The sequence below is a fragment of the Anolis sagrei genome, chromosome 6 (assembly GCF_037176765.1).
Source record: "Anolis sagrei isolate rAnoSag1 chromosome 6, rAnoSag1.mat, whole genome shotgun sequence".
Lineage (NCBI taxonomy): Eukaryota > Metazoa > Chordata > Lepidosauria > Squamata > Dactyloidae > Anolis > Anolis sagrei.
This window is the reverse complement of record NC_090026.1, coordinates 21,433,199-21,456,102: the sequence shown is the minus strand read 5'-3', so window position 1 is coordinate 21,456,102 and position 22,904 is coordinate 21,433,199. Positions and strand designations below refer to the sequence as shown.

The window sequence follows — 22,904 nt, the reverse complement described above, 5'->3', positions numbered from 1 at the left end:
AGTACCACCTGCCAGTAGTAAAGAACTGGAGGGATCATAAACCTGCAAAGGTAGTGGAAACTGAACATGCAAATATACTGTGGGACTTTTGAATCCAGACTGACAAAGTTCTGGAACACAGCACACCAGACATCACGATTGTTAGAAAAAGAAAACGTTTGGAGTATTGATGTTGCCATACCAAGTGACAGTCAAATTGACAAAAAACAACAGGAAAAACTCAGCCATAACCAGGACCTCAAAATCGAACTGCAAAGGCTCTGACATAAACCAGTACAGGTGGTCCCAGTGGTAATTGGCATTTGGAAACAATAAATATTGACAAAATCACAATCTGTCAACTGCAAAAGGCCACCTTACTTGGATTTGCGCGCATCATTCGAAAATACATCACACAATCCTAGATGCTTGGGAAGTGTTTGACTTGTGATTTTGTGATACAAAATCCAGCATTTATATCTTGTTTGCTGTGACATATTGCGTTTTTGTGTCAGTAAAATAGTAATAGTAGTAGTAGTAGTAGTAGTAGTAGTAGATTTCCTTATGCACTCTTTCTATAATAGTTTGAAGTTTTACATTATGTAACTGGGTTGTTGTAGGTTTTTTCGGGCTATATGGCCATGTTCTAGAGGCATTCTCTCCTGCCATTTCGCCTGCATCTATGGCAAGCATCCTCAGAGGGAGTTCTGTTGGAACTAGGAAAATGGGTTTATATATCTGTGGAATGACCAGGGTGGAACAAAAAACTCTTGTCTGTTGGAGCTAGATGTGAATGTTTCAACTGACCACCTTGATTAGCATTTGATGGCCTGGCAGTTATTTGGTGTGGCTTGTTGGTGCCTGGGGCAATCTTTTGTTGAGAGGGGATTAGATGTCCTTTATTGTTTCCTCTCTGTTGTTTTACTGTTGTAATTTTAGAGTTTTTTAAATACTGGTAGCCAGATTTTGTTAATTTTCATGGTTTCCTCCTTTCTATTGAAATTGTCCACATGCTTGTGGATTTCAATGGCTTTTCTGTGTAGTCTGACATGGTGGTTGTGAGAGTAGTCCAGCATTTCTGTGCTCTCAAATAATATGACTCGTTAATTGAATTTTAATTGTAGTTGACTTGTTATTACACAGCTTCAAAGTGAAATCATTTAATAAGCATTATCTAATAGAAACAGGGAGCTACTTTGATGCTGCTAATGAAGATGACAGCTTTATTACCTAGCCCATTCGCCTATGGCAAAATATTCCAACCAGACACATGGTTGTATCTTTTTGGACAATGATAACCAAATTCCTGTTGGGTTTAACCACCAGGCGGTGCCAGAGGTTGTGCCTTTTTCCCCCGCACAAGGAGACATCAATATCACACCAGTCAAAAGAATGTCTTTTCTGCCTTGTCAACTTCCCAAATCCTTGTTGTTCTAGTGTTATGCAGCCACTCCTCCAGCAAGGTCAGGAATTCTGACTCTCTCATCTCCCCCCAACACAATAGCCACTCTTTTCCTTCTCTCTCCCTCTGAACTTCTATCTATCCTCCCCTCCCTCTCTAGCCAAGCCCCCAGGAAGGTGGGGTGGTGGGTCTCAGGATTGAAACTCAATCTCTTTGCTTTACTCCTGCCCTCTTCTCTCAGTTCTGCAGAGGGAAGGCGAAAGAGAAGAAGAGGAAACTGGGACTAGAAAGATCAATACAAAGAAAAGAGGGTTGAAGAGGAGGCATGTATATGTCACTGCTGGGAACTGCTAACTAGCCACGTTGTACAAGAGACAGAGGAGCAAGGAAATTCAAGGGATTGGTGGCAAAGATAGAGAGATGAACAGGATCTAGTGAGTAGAGAGAGAAAGAGAGAGATAAAGGAGGGGAGACAGAAAGAGTTGAAAACAGTTAAAAGATGGAAAAGAAAGTCAGATATATCTGGCTGAATGAAGAAAGGAGTGAAAGTGCAGTACTTTGATACCAAGTTATGTTGAGGATCAGAAATTAGACATTGTAGACAAGACAGGTTGGAATCCAGGACAGACTGAAATTTTCCTGGCACAAATCAGCTGGTAAGGGGTTGTGTTCCCCTTATTCTCTTGAATCAAGGTAGGCCAACGCAGGTAAGATCCTCAAATATGTTGTGTCCATCACTCAAGCATTGCTTTCCTGTTGGGAGCCTATCTGACGTTCTTTGCTTGAGTTTTGCTGTCCAGATTTGTTGTTTCATCTCACTCCTGCCTTTCTGGGTTTGCATTTATGTATAACTTCCAACTATCCCAGTTTTTCTCTCCTTCTTCCACTTCTCCCCTTTTGTCTTCAACTTATTTTAATTGCTGTAAACTGATGTCAGAATGTTAAAGTATTTGCAATCATTAACTTAGCAGGGAGAGAAGAGGCAGGGAAATCTGCTGCTTCCCAGTAAGCTTAGGCAAAAGCAAACTACTGCAGCCTCTCCCACCTTGCTTCTCGCATACTTTATGCAGATGTTGCATTGGTAAGTTGTTAGAAGATGTGCATATGGGCAGTGGAGGGTTGGAAATGGTACTTTGTAAAGGACTACAGCTCCTATAGTCCCCCAACATGGCATGGACAACTTGTTCTGGGAGTTGCAGTCCTCATAAAGTGGGAAAGGAAGAGTATTTTATACAATCATAGAGTTGAAAGAGATTTCATGGCCCATCCAGTCCAATACTCTGCCAAGAAGCAGGAAAATCGCATTCAAAGCACCCCCAACAGATGGCCATCTAACCTCTGTTTAAAAGCCTCCAAAGAAGGAGCCTCCACCATACTACGGGGAAGAGAGTTCCACTTCTGAACAGTTCTTCCTAATGTTCAGGTGGAATCTCCTTTCCTGTACTTTGAAGCCATTATTCCATGTCCTAGTCTCCAGGGCAACAGAAAACAAGCTTGCTCCCTCCTCCCTATGACTTCCCCTGACATCTTGATATATGGCCCTCATCATGCCTCCTCTCATTTTGCTCTTCTGCTGGCTAAACATGCTCAGCTCTTTAAGCCGCTCCTCATAGGACTTGTTCTCCAGACCCTTGATCATTTTAGTTTTCCTCCTCTGGGCGCAGTCCAGCTTTTCAACATCTCCCTTCAATTGCGGTGCCCAGAACTGAGGAAGGATGAAAATGCTCTTCCCTGTTCTCTGGTGCTCTGAGCCACCTCTCTTGTTTGGTAGTCTAGAAGTTCATCTTGGCTTTGGCCTTCATCATCTTAAGACTGGCCACGTTGGACACAAGACCTTATTTCCCCCCAGTACACTGTGGGAACCTAACAATTCAAAGGGGCTAGGTCTCAGAGCAGTGACATTATTTTATTTTACACACATATAGACATATACTCACATGTTTCTACACTCAGGTTTCTCCAGTTGCTTTGAGTTTACCTACAACAGGTAAATTAGTGATGGCTTTTTTTCAGTAACAATGGATTTCTGTGAACCGAGGGTGGTATGGGCTTGAATACTCAACTAAGTACCAATAGCTTTGCAAAAGACTGGATCATGGTATTTTGGAGCTTTTTAAAAAAAAATATGGGTCTTTCTTAAAAATATGTATTTACCAAAATCCATGGATACCCAAATCCTATTATACATAATGGCATCATAACATGGCATCCCAGATATACAATAGTAAATAACTCAAAATGATAGCGGTAGACATTCGGAGGATCTGTGAACTGCCAGATATATACATGCATGTAGTGCTCAGTGTGTGACAAAAATCAAAGTTTGCTTTTTAGAATATTTCCCCCCAATATTTTTGAGCCATGGCTTGTTGAGATTGTGGATGCACAACCCATGGCTATCAAGGACTGACTTTATTGCCTTTGCATTGCATTGCATTGTTTGCTCTTGCTTGACAGGCAGAAATAGAATCTGGAAAAGTGACTTTTTAAAAAGTATGATTTGTGGAATCTCCCAGTCAAAAATGGCCAATGGGAGCTATAGGAGACCAAGGACATTCCTGAAACCCAGGAAATGAAATGGAGAGATTCCCATTTGACTGACATGGAAATATATTAAAGGAGAAAGTTCAACTCCTTTAGCCACCCTGTTACTATAGGTTGAGTATCTCTTACCCAAAATGCTTGAGACTAGAAGACTTTTGGATTTTGTTTCAGATTTTGGAATATCCGTGTATAAAGGGAAAAGTTTCCCCTTAACATTAAGTCTAGTTGTGTCCAACTCTAGAGGATGGTGCTCATCTTCATTCCTAAGCCGAAGAGACAACATTGTCCATAGACGCCTCCAAGGTCATATGGCTAGCATGACTGCATGGAGCTTAATTACCTTCCCACCAAGGGGGTATCTATTGATCTACTCACACTTGCATGTTTTTAAACTGCCAGGTTGGCAGAAGCTGGAGCTAACAGTGGGAGCTCACCCCGCTCCCCGGATTCAAGCTGCTGACCTTTCAGTCACCAAGTTCAGCATCTCAGCATTTTAACCCACTCTGCCACCGGAGGCTCCTATCTGCATATACAAGATGGGATATCTTTGTGATGGAATTCATGTCTAAACACGAAATTGATGTATGTTTCATATACACATTATAGACCTAGCCTTAAGGTAACACTATGTAATGCGATTTTTGTTCCTGGGTTATAAATGTCAGTCCTAATTAGGTCTATCATCAAAACATGGGAAAAGTTTGTTGTTGTTGTTCATTCGTTCAGTCGTCTCCGACTCTTCGTGACCTCATGGACCAGCCCACGCCAGAGCTCCCTGTCGGCCGTTACCACCCCCAGCTCCCTCAAGGTCAGTCCAGTCACTTCAAGGATGCCATCCATCCATCTTGCCCTTGGTCGGCCCCTCTTCCTTTTGCCTTCCACTTTCCCCAGCATAATTGTCTTCTCTAGGCTTTCCTGTCTCCTCATGATGTGGCCAAAGTACTTCAACTTTGTCTCTAGTATCTTTCCCTCCAGTGAGCAGTCGGGCTTTATTTCCTGGAGGATGGACTGATTGGATCTTCTCGCAGTCCAAGGCACTCTCAGCACTTTCCTCCAACACCACAGCTCAAAAGCATCGATCTTCCTTCGCTCAGCCTTCCCTAAGGTCCAGCTCTCACATCCGTAGGTTACTACAGGGAATACCATGGCTTTGACTAGGCGGATCTTTGTTGCCAGTGTGATGTCTCTGCTCTTTACTATTTTATCGAGACTGGACATTGCTCTCCTCCCAAGAAGTAAGCGTCTTCTGATTTCCTGGCTACAGTCTGCATCTGCAGTAATCTTTGCACCTAGAAATACAAAGTCTGTCACGGCCTCCACGGTTTCTCCCTCTATTTTCCAGTTGTCAATCATTCTTGTTGCCATAATCTTGGTTTTTTTGATGTTTAGCTGCAAAGTTTATTAACTTGCTAAAAATTTGTTTTTGTGAGAGGGACACCCTGCAGCCCATTTTGCTATAGTTTTTCAATTACTATCTCAGTGTCTTAACCAATTCAACATAGTTTGTTGCAGCCACAAAAATGAAGTTTATATAACAACTACTTTCAAAGTAAGTACTGCGCAGTTAAACAGGAAACAACACTTTCAAACCAGGAACAGAAACATTTTCAAGTTTTGTTACATAGTGTAATTTCACACACAATATTTTGTGCATGAAACAAAATGTGTCTACATTGACCCATCCGAAAGCAAAAAAGTCACTATTTTAGCCATCCACAAGGACAATTTTGTAGCATTTTGTTATCCGGATATTTTTATCATCATCATTATTAGTAGCAGTAGTAATAAAAATAGTAATAGGAGTATTTATACTCCACTTTCCCCCTGCTAAATGAGACTCAATGCAGAGAGCAGATGCTCAACCTGTGGCACAGAATGAAGTCTTGGAAAGGGAGAGAAAAGCTGGGCTGCTTAGCTGGGGCTGTGGGCTTCTCCCTTGCAGTGCCTTATTTCTTGACCGCTGATGCTGAAGGGGTTAAAGTGCTTGGCTGGGTGGGACCCTGGGTTATGCGGACACTCCAACCCCTGTGACTGATGCAAACTATGCTTGCAGCCTTTTGCTCGCCCCCACAGCCAGCTGCCCCGGCTCCTTTTGTTTCAGCTGCTGCGTTCAAATGCCAGCGGATGAATAAATAAAGGGATCCAATGGCTGAGAAAGTATGGACAGCTATTTCACCCCCCCTCCCAAACTCTCCTATGCACCCCACCCTGCCCTGGGATAACAGGGTCTTAGCAGTGGTCTCTTTAGTCCTGTCTGCAGCCCAGTGGAGCAAACTACCCTTCAAGTAAGGCAGGGCTTTGAGGGAGGAATGGATGGGGATTTGGGGGGCGCTTGAGAATATATCCTCATCTACACTGCCATATAATGCAGTTTGAAACCTCACTATATGGCAGTGCAAATGGGGATTATGTCAGCAGCCCAAAGCTTAAAAAGGTTCCTCTTTATGGATGACATGCTTGTGTGGGAGATGATGGGAGTTGTAGTCCAAAATACTGACTTCTTTGAGCTTGCACCATTGGGATAGCTACTTGTACAATCGGTCTTTCACATTTCCAGGTTTGACTTTTGCAGATTTCATTATTCACAGATTTGATTAAAATGTTCTCTTTATGAATCTCCAAGTAATAATTTCTACTAGATGTTGCCCATAGAGTCATGCTGGAGGACCTAAAGATTCCTGGATAGATCAGCTGAAGTTGACCATAGAATCTTATTGGAGGACCTAGAGATTCCTATACGGGCAGCCTCCATTCTGTAGGTTTTTTCTTAAGTTGAATTTGTTTGTAAGTTGGAACCAGTACATTTGGATAGCAGAGAGAAGAGTTAACACCTTGGTGGTGTTTTGTTTTGCCGACTGTCCCTGTTCAGAAGTTTTCACTCATTTTCTCTCCTTGGCTTCTTGTGGAAACAAAGATAGGTGATAAAGCTTCAGCGGAGACACCTTTTCCCCATGATAACTCTTCTAGGAGTGAATTTCCCATCCGAGGGGTAGATTACTCTCACTTCCTGTTGTGTCATCCCTGTTCATAACTATGCATCGCTTGTAAGTCGGGTGTTTGTAACTCGGGGACTTCCTATAGTGGTGTTCTCTCAGGTTTAAAAAAGCAGCTTTTTTAAAATTTGCAGTTTCCCCACATTCATGGGGTCTTGCACTAGTAATCTCAGTGAATATGGAAGTCCTACTATTTATCAATTTTAAGGTCTCCTTGGAATGGTACTTGTGTTTCGAATGACTACATTCCTAGTTTTTACTATGAAATTTAACGATTTGACTATTGCCATTCATTGACTACTACTACTACTAATAATAATAATAACAGTAATAATAACAACAACAACAATAATTTAATTTTATGCTTCCATTCTCCCCTTGGTATCTGCTAGGGTTTGGTTCCACTAGGAAAACGTAAAGGTTTTCCCCTGATATTAAGTCCAGTCATTTCCGACTCTGGGGTGTGGTGCTCATCTCCATTTCCAAGCCGAAAAGTTGGCATTGTCCGTAGACACCTCCAAGCTGATGTGGCCGGTATGACTATGTGGAGCGGTACCTATTGACTATGTGGAGCGATACTGGAGCAGTACCTATTGATCTACTCACATTTGCATGTTTTCGAACTACTAGGTTGGCAGAAGCTGGGGCTGACGGTGAAAGCTCACGCCGCTCCCCGGATTTGAATCTGTGACCTTTCGGTCAGCAAGCTCAGCAACTCAGTGGTTCAACCCACTGTGCCACTGCGGGCTCCTAGTGATTCCAGAACTTTGGTGAATACCAAAATCTGTGAATGCTCAAGTCTGATTATATACAATGATGCCAAAATCAAAGTATCTTTTTGGACTGGAAAACAAAATACATTCAAACAGTGGATGCCTGAATATATGGATGCAGAAACTGTGGATTCCAGGGTTGACTGTACACTCATCTTCCTAATTCATCCTGGATCCGACAGTAGTCAGTCTCAAAAACATTGATTCAGTTCAGGCTGCAGAGATGTTCTGAATTAAGCATCAAAGCTCAAGAAAATTCCCAGCATACACTAGTAGCCATGCTGGTTGGGGGATTTGTAGCTCAATATCTATTTCTCCCGCAAACTCTGGTCAACACTGTGGTGGGATGGATTCTGAATGGTGGGTAGCACCTTGGAATGGGGAACCATTGTTTTGGACATCCTTCTTGAACTAACTTGAAATATCATTGGCCTGTTTATTCCGCCTTGTGCCAGATTATTGAGAAAAAACTGGAATTTTCAAGCAGTGCTCTGATTCAAACCTGTCAGGTTCATGTTTGAATTTGTAGGTAGTGTCCTGTTTTTCTATCATGACCTAGGGTGTATTTACATTGTAGGCGATCTCTCGTAGCCTGATAGTCTTCCATGTGTAGTGTGTTGGCGGAGGGTCCATAAGTGGCTGTGGCGCTATTCTTGATCCGCATGTTCTCCCGTAGTGAGGACATCAGTTTCTAGGAGAAAGGCGGTCCCGGTCAAGGTTGGTTTGATGCTCCTTTCTCTTGGCACATTTTTCCCTTTCGCTCTCCATTCAAGCCTCTTCAAATTCTGCAGCACTGCTGGCCACAGTTGACCTCCAGTTAGAGTACTCAAGGGCCGGGGCTTCCAGTTCTTGGTGTCTATGCCACAGTTTTTAAGTTTGGCTTTAAGCCCATCTTTCAATCTCTTTTCCTGTCCATGAACATTACGTTTCCCGTTCTTGAGCTGGGAATCTACATTGTAAAATTAAAGTTTCATGGCTCTATGTTATAGAATCATTGGAGTTGTAGTTTTACAAGGTCTTTATTCTTCTTTGCCAAAGAGTGTTGGTGCCTCATAAAATTACAATTCCCAGGTTTCCATAGCACTGAGCTATGGCAATTTAAATGGTGTCAAACTGGAGATGCGCTGCTAGATGTCATATAAACCTATTTGCTGCAAGAGTAATCTACAGCACATTAAATGCTGTATTTGTGTAAAAAAACTATTCATAAAATGTTTTTTAAAAATAAACAAGCAATCCTAATAAAACCACTCAGAGGTCTTACTCTATTTGGACTAGTAATTGGATTCAGGGCTTAGTAATGTTCTTTACTTTGATGAGAATGTTTTTGGCACCATACCTATGCAGGAATCCATGTGGAAAACATTATAGAGTGGATCATCAGGGGTGCGGGGTGGATTCTTGAGAGATGAGTCGAAGCCAGCAGGAATCTAGCAGAGCTTTGCTTAAAAATCCATTTGCATGACCTGTTCTGATATGATCTTTTCCATGTGTCCCCCCCTCCCCCACCTTTGGTGGGGACTGTTTTCATTGAAGAGGACGTTATCTCACAAGGAGGTTTAATGCCTTAGCTGTGATTTCTTAAACAATGTTACCAGATAAGCAAGATTAAGAGAAGATCTCTTGGAGGGAAGCAAAACCCTGTGGTAAAGCTCTACTTTCCTATAGATCAGGCATGGACAAACTTTGGCCCTCCAGGTGTTTTGGACTCTAACTCCTACAATTCCTAACAGACGGTAGGAATTGTGGGAGTTGAAGTCCAAAACACCTGGAGGACCAAAGTTTGCCCATGCCTGCTATAGATTAATTAAGAGTGCACTGCAGTCCTCAAAAGCAAGCCTGACTTACTTTACATCTTATTGTAAAATGTTGTTGCTTTAAGCGTAAGCCTCATTCAGTTCAATAGGACTTATAACCAAGGTTATAGGCACCTTCCCCAACTGGTGCCTTCTAGACATTTGGACTGCAATTCCTAGCGTTCTTGTGTTAGCTATACTATTGCTGTGGCTGGGAGCTAGAATCAATAGAATCTGATACCACGACATTGGGAAGATTTGTGTACAAAACAGCAGTCAAGAGGTGGCTAGATGGCCCAAGACATTTTGCCAATTCATCCCAAAATAAGATACAACTGACTAATTGTTGAATCGTAATTCAGTATAGGTGACACATTATTTTCTGCTGCACTAACCAACCTGGTGCAACAACCAAGTTTCGGGAGTTTGGGACAAGTTGGGTTGCACGCATAGCTCTGTTTTCAACATGATCTCACATGTATAAACTTGTCTTGTTCCCCCCTTCATCACAATTTCTTGCATTCTGGACTCTATGCTTGGAGCTACACTACCATATAATGCAGTTTCAGAATGCAAATTAACTTCATTGAACTGTATTATATGCAGTGTAGGCTCATATAACACTAAGAGCTGGCTTTGTCCGTAGATGCCTCCAAAGTCATGTGGCTGACATGACTGCATGGAGAGCCATTACCTTCCCACTGAAGCGGTAACTATTGATCTACTCATATCTGTGTGTTTTCAAACTGCTATGTTGGCAGAAGCTAGGGCTGACAGCAGGCGCTCACCCCGCTCCCTGGATTCAGAGCTGCTGGATCCCAGCCCGGACTTTTTGATCAGCAATTTTGGCAGCTCAGTAGTTTAACCTGCTGCATCACTGGAGGCACCCCATATAACACTATGTAACAAAATTTGAAAAAAAATCTGTTCCTGATTTGAAAGTGTTATTTCCCGTTTAATTGTGTGGTACTTACTTGGAAAAGGAGTTGTTATACTTCAAAAACAACGTTGAATTGACTGAGATTCTTTGAGATTTTGAAAAACTATATTATTATTATTTTACTGACACAAAAACACAGTATGACACAGCAAATGAAATATATATGTTGGATTTCGTATCACAAAATCACATGTCGAACACCTCTCAAGCCTTTAGGACTCTGTGATGTATTTTACCATGATGCGTACAGATTTATTATTATTATTATTATTATTATTATTATTATATTATATTTATACCGTTCTTTATCTCCCCCAAAAGGGACTCAAAGTGGGTAAGCTATAGCAAAATGTTCTACAGGATGTAGTTTTTGTAGCATAATAATAATAATAATAATAATAATAATCTTTATTGATAACCCGCCATATCTCCCCAATGGAACTCAGGGCGGTTTCCAAACAAAAAAGTTGCAAACATTCAATGCCTTAATGTAAACAAACCAACCAAATCAAATCAATGAATACAACAACATAAATATAAACATAATAACTAACCAAAAGTAAATAAATTAAAAATGAAATAAAATAATTAGCTAAAAAACCCTAAGAAAATCTAATAAACTTTCCCCATATTTTGTATGATAGAACCAGTTTGGAAATGAGATTTACAACCCAGGAAAAAAAATCGTGTTATATAGTGAAATCAAGTTCATTGCAGTTAACCTGGATTCTGAACCTGTATTATATGGCACTGTAGATCCAGCCTATAAGTCAAACTCAGCATGTTTTTAGATACTCATTTAGTACCTAGCATATGTCATTAAAAAAATCCAGCATCAACAAGGCAAATTTTAAGGCCGCCTAATTTTTTTGAGATGCTGTACCATCAGCAACTTGACATGAGTGATCCTAAAGCAGGGATGTTTTGGATTCCAACTCCCATCAGCCTTATTCAGCATGTCATACTTAATGGGACTGGTAGTCGATATGTTGTTTTCCCCATCCCTGCGATCAAGCAGAGCTGGCCATTGGTTCTGATACCAGTGGGATAGTGAATCTTCTATAGTTTTTAAGCCTGAAACTTAAAGGAACTATCCAAGTGGCTGAAACTACAGTAGAGCATTGCTATCTGTTGGGGTTTGTTTTTAGGCCCCTCAATGGATACCAAAATCTGTGGATGTTCAAGTATGATCATACACAATGGAGTAGTAAAATTGTATCCATGATATAAAATAGCAAAATTAAGACTTGCTCTTTGTAATTTTTGGGAAGGGAATAGTTTGAAGCAGCGGGTGGCTGAATTCGTGGATGCAGAATCCATGGATATGGAGGGCCAACTGTATTTAGCGGGAAAGCACTTTGCATTGTTGTTTTAATATCTGGATTAAGAGCAGATTCACCACCCGTGAAGATCGGAACCACCAGAGCATAGTTTACAATAATTCTTTCCAGCTAGAATTGTCTACATCCGGACTAGGCTTTGCAACTGAGCCTTGACCATCGCTGATTTGCTGCAGTGAGCAGGTGGGGATGTTTTGGTCTGTGTTGGAAAGAACGTGCCGACTTTGATTTCTGGACCTGATTCCCAGTTAAAGAGACAGGAGTGGGTCACTCTGGTTGGTTGATTTGTTTGTTATTCCGGTTGGTTGGCAACCTTAGACATCCCCATATCTTGCAGACTCTTTCCTCCATGGTTCACCCAGCTCAGGCTTTACAAGTCATCCTATGGAATTAGTGGGTGCTCCTATCTCTGCTTTACATTTTCTCTAAACTGGAAATATCACCAGAAGCAAAGGCTTGGAAGTGCATCTTAGGGCTATAGCTACCAGAATCTCCCAGTCAGCTTGACTCATGGTCATTCTGGGAGTTGTAGCTTCATAAGTCAATGCTTCCAAACCTCTTTTCTAGGGTATCTTATGTTTAATGTGCACTGTACATAGGTGAAACTTTTACTGAGCCACTGCCCTATCGCAGAATTTTGTATGAGGTCCCATGTTTTCTTCCATCTACATCTTTTATTCACTCCTGCCTTCCCTGTCTATTTCCTCTTAAGATCCTTTAAAGCACTGTTTCTCAACGTGGGGGTCGGGACCCCAAAGGGGGAGAGTCGTGAGGGGGTGTAAGAGGGGTCACCAAAGACCATCAGAAAACAAAGTATTTTCTGTTGGTCATGGGGTTCTGTATGGGAAGTTTGGCCCAATTCTATCATTGGTGGGGTCCAGAATGCTCTCTGGTTGTAGGTGAACTATAAATCCCAGCAAATATGACTTTCAAATATCAAGGCCTATTTTCCCCAAACTTCACCAGGGTTCACATTTGGGCATATTACGTATCCGTGCCAAGTTTGGTCCAAATCTATCATTGAGTCCACAGTGCTCTCTGGATGTAGGTGAACTACAACTCCCAAACTCAAGGTCAATGCCCACCAAACCCTTCCAGTATTTTCTGTTGATCATGGGAGTTCTGTGTGCCAAGTTTGGTTCAATTCCAGTGTTCAGATTGCTCTTTGATTGTAGGTGAACTATAAATCCCAGCAACTACAACTCCCAGATGATAAAATCAAAACCCCACTAGTGTTCAAATGTGGGTGTATTGGGTATTTGTGCCAAATTTGGTCCAGTGAATGAAAATACATCCTGCAAATCAGATATTTACATGGCGATTCTTAACAGTAGCAAAATTACAGTTATGAAGTAGTAATGAAAATAATGTTATGATTGGGATTCACCACAACATGAGGAACTGTATTAAGGGGTTGTGGTATTAGAAAGACTGAAAACCACTGATCTATATATTTTATTTACTCTTGGTTTCCATGTCTATTTCTTCTTAAGATCCTTTAAAGTGAGATCGAAAGAATCATCATATTTTTGGAAAGGAATATCCTTTTTGGCCCAGATGAGAAGCTGATGGGGAAAGAGTTAAACCCGCCAGACAGCTGCAAAAACTAATTTGACCATGCAAACATTTCATCTCGCCCTGACCTTTGACCAAACTGTGAAGTGCCATAGCAAAGGCATGGAGAGGGGGCATTTAAGAGTTTTTCAGCTGGGGCCCTGCTGGGTCTGTGTGTGTGTGTGTAGCAGTGTGATGGGGAAGCTCATCTTGCCAGAGATGGAGGCGTAATGACATAATTGAACAACATCAATGTCAAAACCTGCCCTGTTAACCTCTTCCTCCTCCCACCACAAAGCCTAACTAGTGTTAATGGATGCTTTTTTAATGTGACTGATGGGAGAGGACTGCTTTTCTTTTTGTATGCCTTTGCTTGTCAGGTCTGAAGACAATGAAAAGTTGTGCAGTCAGCCCTCCACATTTGCTAGGGTTAGTGGCACACGACCTTCGTGAAAGCAAAAATCATAAATAAAAACATTGCTTGGTTTTTTTTATTGTATTACTAGTGTACTGGTAATATACAACTCTAGCCTTTTAAAAACATTACAGCATTTTAAGAATTTCTAGGCCCTCTAACATGACTCTATGGTGGAAGGTGACCACAGAATCACACTGGAGGACCTAGGGAGAACATTTCTATCAAAACTAGGAATAATCAAATCTGTAAAATTCAAAATTGCAAAGTTGGAGAGCCAACAGTTGACCAAAACATCTGCAAGGTCAATCAAAATGGACAACTTTGTACATTCAAATGAATTTTTCACCCCTACATTTCATTTATCATATATACTCTAGTATAAGCCAACCCGAATATAAGCCAGTGCACCTAAATTTACTACAAAAAACTGTGAAAATGTATTGACTTGAATATAAGCCAAGGGTGGGAAAGGCAGCAGCTACTAGTAAATTTCAAAATAAAAATAGACACCAATAACATTACATTAATTGAGGCATCAGTAGGTTAAATGTTTTTTAATATTTACATAAAATTGTAAATTAAGATAAGATTATCCAGCTCTGATTAAACCATTATTCGAACCTTCTTCAGTGTAAATGCGCTTACGTATCCTTCTAATAATAATAGAGTAAAATAATAAATGTAATAAAAATAATAATAGAGTAAAATACTGGATATGTAATAACAGTAATGACAGAGTAAAATAATACATGTAATAACAATAATAGAGTAAAATAATAAATGTAATAAAAATAATAATAGAGTAAAATACTGGATATGTAATAACAGTAATGACAGAGTAAAATAATACATGTAATAACAATAATAGAGTAAAATAATAAATGTAATAAAAATAATAATAGAGTAAAATACTGGATATGTAATAACAGTAATGACAGAGTAAAATAATACATGTAATAACAATAATAGAGTAAAATAATAAATGTAATAATAATGAGCAAAGTTAAATGTAATAATAATAGAGTAAAATAATGTAAATGTAATAATAATAATAAATAGAGTAAAATAATAAATGTAATAAAAATAATAACAGAGTAAAATAATAAATAACTTTGACTCTAGCCGAGGGGGGCTTTTTCAGCCTAATAAAAGGGCTGAAAAACTCAGCTTATACTCGAGTATATACGGTATATACTTTCCAATTTGGAAATCCCACTTGATTCTGTGTTGTCCCATTTTTTTCAGTTGCTTTTGAAATATCTCTTACTTTCCTCCTTTGTCCTCAGTTCACTTCATTTGCTGCAAACCGAGGGCCCTTTCACACAGCCATATAACCCAGAACATCAAGGCAGAAAATCCCACAATGTTTATTTATTTATTTATTTACGACATTTATATACTGCCCTTCTCACCCCAAAGGGTGAGAGCGGCTTATGAGATACATACACACACACACATATATACACATACATACAATATATTATACTAGCCATCCCCTGCCACGCGTTGCTGTGGTCCAGTCTGTATATATGCATTTTCTGTGTGTGTATATGTGTGTGTATATATATTTGTGCATATGTGTATACATGTGTGTTTGCGTATATATTAGGCTTGGGCAATCCATGGTTCTAAATGGTTCTAAAGTACTTACAAAACTAAAGTTCTGGTGGTGAAAATTTCAGAACTCTAACAAAACTCTCAAAATTTCATAATAAATGGCAGTAATTGGTTCTGTCATTAAAATCACCAATAATGAAATAATAATTAAATTTTGAAAGTTTTGTTAGAGTTCTGAAATTTTCACCACCAGAACTTTAGTTTTGTAAGTACTTTAGAACCATTTAGAACCATGGATTGCCCAAGCCTAGTATATATATATATGTGTGTGTGTGTGTGTGTGTGGTTTTGCGCATGCATTGTATTTTTTTTTTTGCTTTTTAAGTCTCTTCTGCTGTGTTTTCCAGTGTTTTTATGAGTGATGGTCACTTGTTGGCCTGAAAGGTGTATTGTGTTCAATTCTGGTGTCAATTCGTACATTACACTTTTATTTATATAGATTATTAGCATAGTACAATATCAGTATTATTTATTACTATATTGCACTATACCATTATATACCAATATCTACTTTGAACTGGATTATCTGTGTCCATACTGCCATATATTCCAGTTCAAAGCAGATAATGTGGGATTTGATTCAGTTGTGTGGAAGGGGCCTGAATTCAAAGTACAAAAGTAGTTCGCCTTACATGGATTCAGCAGGAAGGAGAGAAAAGATTCTTGCCCTTCATAGTTGTCTCAGGCCAAAGCAAACTGCTGCAGCTTTCCCTACCTTGGGTATTCTCCCTACTTGGTAACTTTTGTCTTTTTATACACACCATAATGCTGCTTGGCCACATGTGTCCCTGTTTCATCTGTGAAATGTTCAAGGGTGTGCCCTGCATCCTCTTGGCCCCGTCCTCTTCTGAAGTGTACATCTTTCTCTAGGGCTCCAGGCGGAGGCAGTGATGCAAGGATCCTTGAGTGGGAGGTTGAACAGCGACCTTCACAAACAGATCGCACAATGTTCCCCTGGCTCTTGAGGGTCAGGCAGGGGAGGGGGCTTGCCTGCATCAATGCCCCCCATTCATCCCTTTGGCGTCATTGGAAGGGTGAGAGGTGGGCGGAAGGAATGGAATGCAAGGGGCAAAGTGTGCCAGGGATTGATAGAGGTGCCCTTGTCGGCTTAGGATCATGGGACAAAGGAGGGTTCCCAGCCCATGCCGCCTATGGGAAGGGAGTTTTGCATCAGTCGGCAACATTTGATAGACAACATCCGGAATATGCCACTCATTGTCCTCTTAATCTTCTTTGTTGTGAACGGCAGTGCTTGGATTAGTTTTATTTATCATGTCCAAGCCTATAGATTTAGGGACATGGAATCTAAAAAGTAACTTTCATTCTCCGATGAATTTGCATTTGCATTTTGAATCCCACTGAGCTACAAATAGGGTTGGCTAGTCAATTTTGCAACACTTCAATTGGTAAGGCTCAATGCTTTGGAATCATGAGAGTTGTAGTTTTGCAAGCTCTTTAGCCTTCTCCGCTGAAGAGTGCTAATACCTCACCAAACTACAAACCCCAGTATTCCATTGCATTGAGCCATGGCAGTAAAAGTGGTGTCAAACTGCATTAATTCTGCAGTGCAGATGCCCCTTTTCTCCTTGGAGGGAAGAATGGAGGAAAAGTAATACTTAGGCGATCCCTCATGCTCAAGGATGATGGTCATCCAAGTGTAGTTTCTTGATGGTGGGTCCATAGGTGGCTTCGGAGCTCTCTTCTTGATCCACATGTTCTCCCGCAGTGAGGACATCGGTTTCCAGGTAGAAGGTTATTCCAGCCAGGGTTGGCTTGACATGCCTTCTTCTTGGCATGTTTCTCCCTTTCACCTTCCATTTGTGTCTTTTCGAATTCTGCAGCACTGCTGGTCACAGCTGACCTCCAGTTAGAGTGCTCAAGGGCCAGGGCTTCATAATTCTCGGTGTTTATTCCAGAGTTTTTAAGGTTGGTTTCAAGCCCATCTTTAAATCTCTTTTCCTGTCCACCAACATTACGTTCCCCATTCTTGGGTTGGGAGTATAGTAACTGCTTTGGGAACAATGATTGGGTATTTGGACAACGTGGACAGCCCAGCAGAGTTGATGGCATAGGACCGTTGGTTCAATACTTGGGACCTTTGCTTCTTCCAGCACGCTGACATTTGTTCACATGTCTTCCCATAAGATTTGCAGGATAATATTATTTTCCTGTTAGTAACTGCTTTGGGAGATGGTGATTGGGCATTCAGACAGCGTGGTTACTCCAGCAGAGTTGATGGTGTAGGACCATTGCTTCAATACTGGTGGTCTTTGCTTCTTCCAGCACACTGACATTTGTCCGCCTGTCTTCCTAAGAGATTTGCAGGATAATATTATTATTATCCTGCAAACAGAGATAATGATGCTGATGATGCTGATGATGCTGATATCCAAAACACAAAACACTTCTGTTTCCAAGCATTTCAGATAAGGGATAGTCAACCTGTATCTAAATGACCCTAAATGTTAGCTCATCATGAATATATTAGAGACTTTGCAAGAATAAGATAGGACAACAGAATAAAACCAAATATTCACATTTGCTGCATGATCTCTCATAGGCAGAGGCATAAAATAAATACATCGTTTACACCAAAGCTTCTCTTCAATGTGTAACAGAACTTTTTGTGAGAGTACTTTTCTCATCCGGTAATCTTGAGATAATGATTTACTTTCCCATACTAAATTCCTAGAAAACACAGGATGTGTATAGTGCCACCAATTACAGTTGATTTACATCATCGCTTTGGTTGCATTCTATACTTTCTAGGTGAAGGTAAAGGTTGTTCCCTGCCATTAAGTCCAATTGTGTCCGACTCTGGGGATTGGTGCTTATCTCCATTTCTAAGGCGAAGAGCCAGCATTGTCCGTAGACACCTCCAAGACCTTGTGGCCGGCATGACTGCTTGGTGTGCTGTTACCTTTCCGCCAGAGTGATCCCTATTGATGTACTCACATTTGCATGTTTTCGAACTGCTAGGTTGGCAGAAGCTGGGGCTAATAGCGGAACCTCACATCACTCCCCAGATTCGAACCTGCAACCTTTCAATCAGCAAGTTCAGCAGCTCAGCAGTTTAACCCAGGGCTCTTTCTACCTATTCATAAAACTGTTTGTGATGGTGCTTCTTGCATTTCATGACCATTTGATCTTATTGTTTACATTCTCCTGACCCCTATCCCTGGTGTGTCTCTGTGTGTATTGATGAAGTTAATTGTCTTAGTCCACCAAAGCCCAAGCCACAGTAAATCTGTTAGATTTTCCACTCACCAATGGGGCTTTATTCACCTAAGGAATTTGACCTCCCTGGCCCAAGATTTGCACACCTGCTGTATCTTGCATAAATTATCCGGGTCACTGAATGGATCCCCCCATGGCACAAAATGTTGATTTATTTTTTCAGGTTGAAAGAATTCACCGCTTCAGGGCTAACGTGCTTTCCATTGTTGCAGCTGTCCTCTGAATTTCCTCTGTTCATGTAACTTGAGTGTCAGTAAGACCTTGCCTACCTCTATACAGAAGAAAGGAAATCTAATTATAGTCTGCTATACCTTCTTTTGAATCAACCAAAGTGGGCTATACTAAGTCTTCTGCTTTTTTATTATGCCGCTGAGTGAAAAAAAATCAGTTGGTATATGTGCATGCTTTCACGTCACATGTTTCCTTATGGTAGTGGCCGTGACCCCCTTAATACAGTTCCTCATGTTGTGGTGACCCCCAACCATAACATTATTTTTGTTGCTACTACATAACTGTAATTTTGCTACTCTTAAGGATCGTAATGTAAATATCTGATATGCAGGATGTATTTTCATTCACTGGACCAAATTTGGCACAAATATTCGATACGCCCAAATTTGAATACTGATGGGGTTGGGGGGGGATTGATTTTGTTATTTGAGAGTTGTAGTTGCTGGGATTTATAGTTCACCTACAATCAAAGAGCATTCTGAAATCTATCAATGGTGGAATTGAACCAAACTTGGCACACAGAACTCCCATGACCAACAGAAAATACTGGAAGGGTTTGGTGGTCATTGACCTTGGGCTTTGGAGTTGTAGTTCACCTACATCCAGACAGCACTGTGGACTCAAACAATGATGGATCTGGACCAAACTTGGCACAGATACTCAATATGCCCAAATGTGAACCCTGGTGGAGTTTGGAGGAAAATAGATCTTGACCTTTGGGAGTTTTGGTTGCTGGGATTTATAGTTCACCTACAATCAAAGAGCCCCTTGAACCCCAGCAATGACAGAATTGGGCCAAACGTCCCACACAGAACCCATATTTCTTAAAGGGACTCACTGGTGCACACCTCCCTCCAGCCTCACCCGCTCTCCCTCGCCCCATACACGTGCACTGTCATGCGCCAAACACGCCTGCTTGCCCTCCCCTGCTTAGAGTCTCAGAAACAGCCCTCCCCTTACCTGAGAGGACAGGAATCGCAGTGAGGAGGGCTCTTGGTGGGAAGATTCACCATCTGTTTCCAAAAAGGAAGAGAAGGACAGGCGGAGAGATCTTTAGACTTCTGTGCCAAAGGGGTGTCTAAGACCATCAGAAATATATGTTTTATGATGGTCTTTGGCGACCCCTCTGAAACCCCCTAGTGACCCCCACCAGGGGTCCCTACCCCCAGGTTGAGAAACGTTGCCTTATGGCAACCCTGGACTTCTCTATATAGACTTTTTAAAAAATCATATTTTATAGGTGCTTTGATCCTGATGTATGACATCCACGACAATTAGTTTGCAATGTATTTCTTTGCATTTCAAACTTCTTAAGATAATAGTTGTATTGTGGGTACTTGCCTATATTAGTATTAGCACACCTTCACTTAACAGAAGATATGCTTTGCATGCATGATAAGGGAGGTGCGGAAGTAGCGCATCCTTTGCCATGCAGCCAAAAATAATGCAAAGGATTAGAAAAGCGGATTGTTCAATAACACCACAGGCAAGGAATATTCAAGAGGCAGTTTGCCATTGCCTTCCTCCGAGATATAGCCTACAGTGTTTGGTTTTCTTTGGCAGTTCCCCAGCCAAATACTAAATAGGCGTAACTTTGCTCAGCTTCCAGGATCAGACAGGATCAGGTGCCTTCCGGGTATTTAGACTTTTTTTTAATCTTAGGTTGCATCTGCACTGTTGAATTAATTCAGTTTGACACCACTTTAATTGCTATGGCTCAATGCTATAGAATCATAGGAGTTATAATTTTACAGCCTCGTCAGCTCTCTCATTTCCATAGCATTGAACCATGGAAGTTAAAGTGGTATTGAACTGTTTTAATTTGACAGTAAAGATGCACTTTTCATTGAATGGAATCTTTTAGCCCAATGGTCAAATAAATTATTTGTATACAGAAAATCCCCAACAATTGCCACTTAAGTCTTTGGTTATAGGAACCCTGTTTCCCCAAAAACAAGATGTGCTAGGTCTTATTTTCAGGGGATGTCTTATTTTGCCATGAAGAATAATTCACATTTATTGTTGAACCAAAAAATTAAACATTTATTATATACTGTATAGTAGTTGTTAGGTCTTACTTTTGGGGGAGGCCTTATATTTAGCAATTCAGGAAAACTTCTACTACCCTGTTTCCCTGAAAATAAGACCTCCCTAGCATGTTTTTTTAAAGGATTTTTGAGGTTGCTCAACATTTTGAGGTTGTTCAAAATATAAAACCTACTTCAAAAATAAGCCCTAGTTACAGTTCACCGTTTGTCCCCAAATGAAAACATTCCTTGGGTGGTGGGCAGTATGGTGTTTGGGGAGTACATTGGCAGGGGTTGGGCTACATGTTCATAATGCTTGCTATAACCTGTAATGTCTTTGGAGGGAGTGTTTTTGGTGGCTCCTTAGCACTATAGGTTAAAGCTGTTTGTGGAATTGAGAGCTGTATGTGAATGTATATTTTCACTTTATTAGGTTGTTTGTTGTTCATTCATTCAGTCGTTTCTCACTCTTCGTGACTTCATGGACCAGTCCACGCCAGAGCTCCCTATCGGTCGTCACCACCCCCAGCTCCTTCAAGGTCAATCCAGTCACTTCAAGGATGCCATCCATCCATCTTGCCCTTGGTCGGCCCCTCTTCCTTTTTCCTTCCATTTTCCCCAGCATAATTGTCTTCTCTAAGCTTTCCTTTCTTCTCATGATGTGGCCAAAGTACTTCATCTTGGCCTCTACTATTCTTCCCTCCAATGAGCAGTCAGGCTTTATTTCTTGAAGTATGGACTGGTTGGATCTTCTATATATTAGGTATATAGAAGATATGTAAAAAAGATTAAGGTTTCCCTCTGACATTAAGTCCAGTCGTGTCCGACTGGGGGTTGGTGCTCATTTCCATTTCTAAGCCAAAGAGCCAGCATTGTCCGTAGACTCCTCCAAGGCCATCTGGCCGGCATGACTGCATGGAGCGTCGTTACCTTCCCGCCGAAACGGTACCTATTGATCTACTCACATTTGCATGCTTTCAAACTGCTAGGTTGGCAGGAGCTGGGTGTTCCGATTTTAGTATATGTGCTGCCAAATCAAGCACTTTCTACCTATGAGATTCTAAAATGCCAGCCTAAGAGGAACTATCAGAAACAACCACACATAATACGAAATGAGATTTAGGTGTTTGAGAACAAAGGGCCATTGATGGTTGAATTGCCTTGCCAAGGGAAAGGGTGGAATTTCCCATCTCACCAGTCCGGCACTCTTGAAAGAGATGCTTTTGCCAGACACAAGCAGGTGGGTTAAGTCCAAAAATAACTAAAGGGAATTCACTGGCTTAGTTGAGTTGAGCAATGAGCAGGGGAGTGGGTTGAATGGCTTCCCCACTCCAGTCTGCCTTTCAGCTCAAAGCAAATAGAAACAGTAGATCATGCAAAACCTACTGTATATCCCTGCATGCTGAAAAACCACTAACAAAATGTCCATCAATCTTGAAAATATTATTTGCATCTGCTGCTGCTTCTGGGAAACTGGAATTCCACGCCCAGAAATAGTCAAAACCTACTGCAACATAAGTGAAATAAAACCATAAAACACATGTTGAGTTACTTATCTTGCCCGATGCTGCTTGATCGTAATATTGGGAGGCTCTCTATGAATTTACTAAGAGGAAAAAGACTGTGTAGCAACACTGGGAGGCACTTGTGAGTGGGAAGAGTGTTGAAAACCTGGTTAGTTGGGTTGCAGCAGTGGAAAAAACCTTACACCTGTCGCAACAAACTTCTGCTGATCTTATTGGCACATTTTCAGAACATTTTCAGCCCCATAAAGATAAGAAATATTTTTTGCTGTTTTTTAAAATTATTCTTAAGAATCTAATTTTTATGCTCAGTGGCCCATTCTAACTAGAATACAGAATGTCCAAAGGGAAAAAGATGGCATAAGCTATCCCTTCTCTGAGTGCATCTACACTTGTCACAACTGTAATTGCTGTGGCTCAATGCAAAGGAATCGTGGGAGTTATTGTTTTAAAAGGTCTTTCGCTGTCTCTGCCAAATAGTACTGGCACCTCACCAAACTTGCTGTTGTTGTTTATTTGTTCAGTCGTTT

General features: G+C 40.9%; 1 protein-coding gene across 5 annotated transcripts in view; it reads left to right on the top strand.

Moving 5' to 3' along the window:
* Nucleotides 1–1,489: 1,489 nt before the first annotated feature.
* LOC132777923 (pleckstrin homology domain-containing family A member 4) overlaps nucleotides 1,490–22,904 on the top strand; it is a 54,444-nt gene continuing 33,029 nt past the window's right edge. For 2 of the 5 annotated variants that reach the window (XM_067469895.1, XM_067469894.1), the window contains exon 1: nucleotides 5,992–6,082. In XM_067469895.1, coding sequence (XP_067325996.1) covers nucleotides 6,071–6,082 — 12 coding nt within the window. In that variant the 5' untranslated portion in view covers nucleotides 5,992–6,070. The other 3 variants (XM_067469898.1, XM_067469897.1, XM_067469896.1) reach the window with 3 other exon arrangements.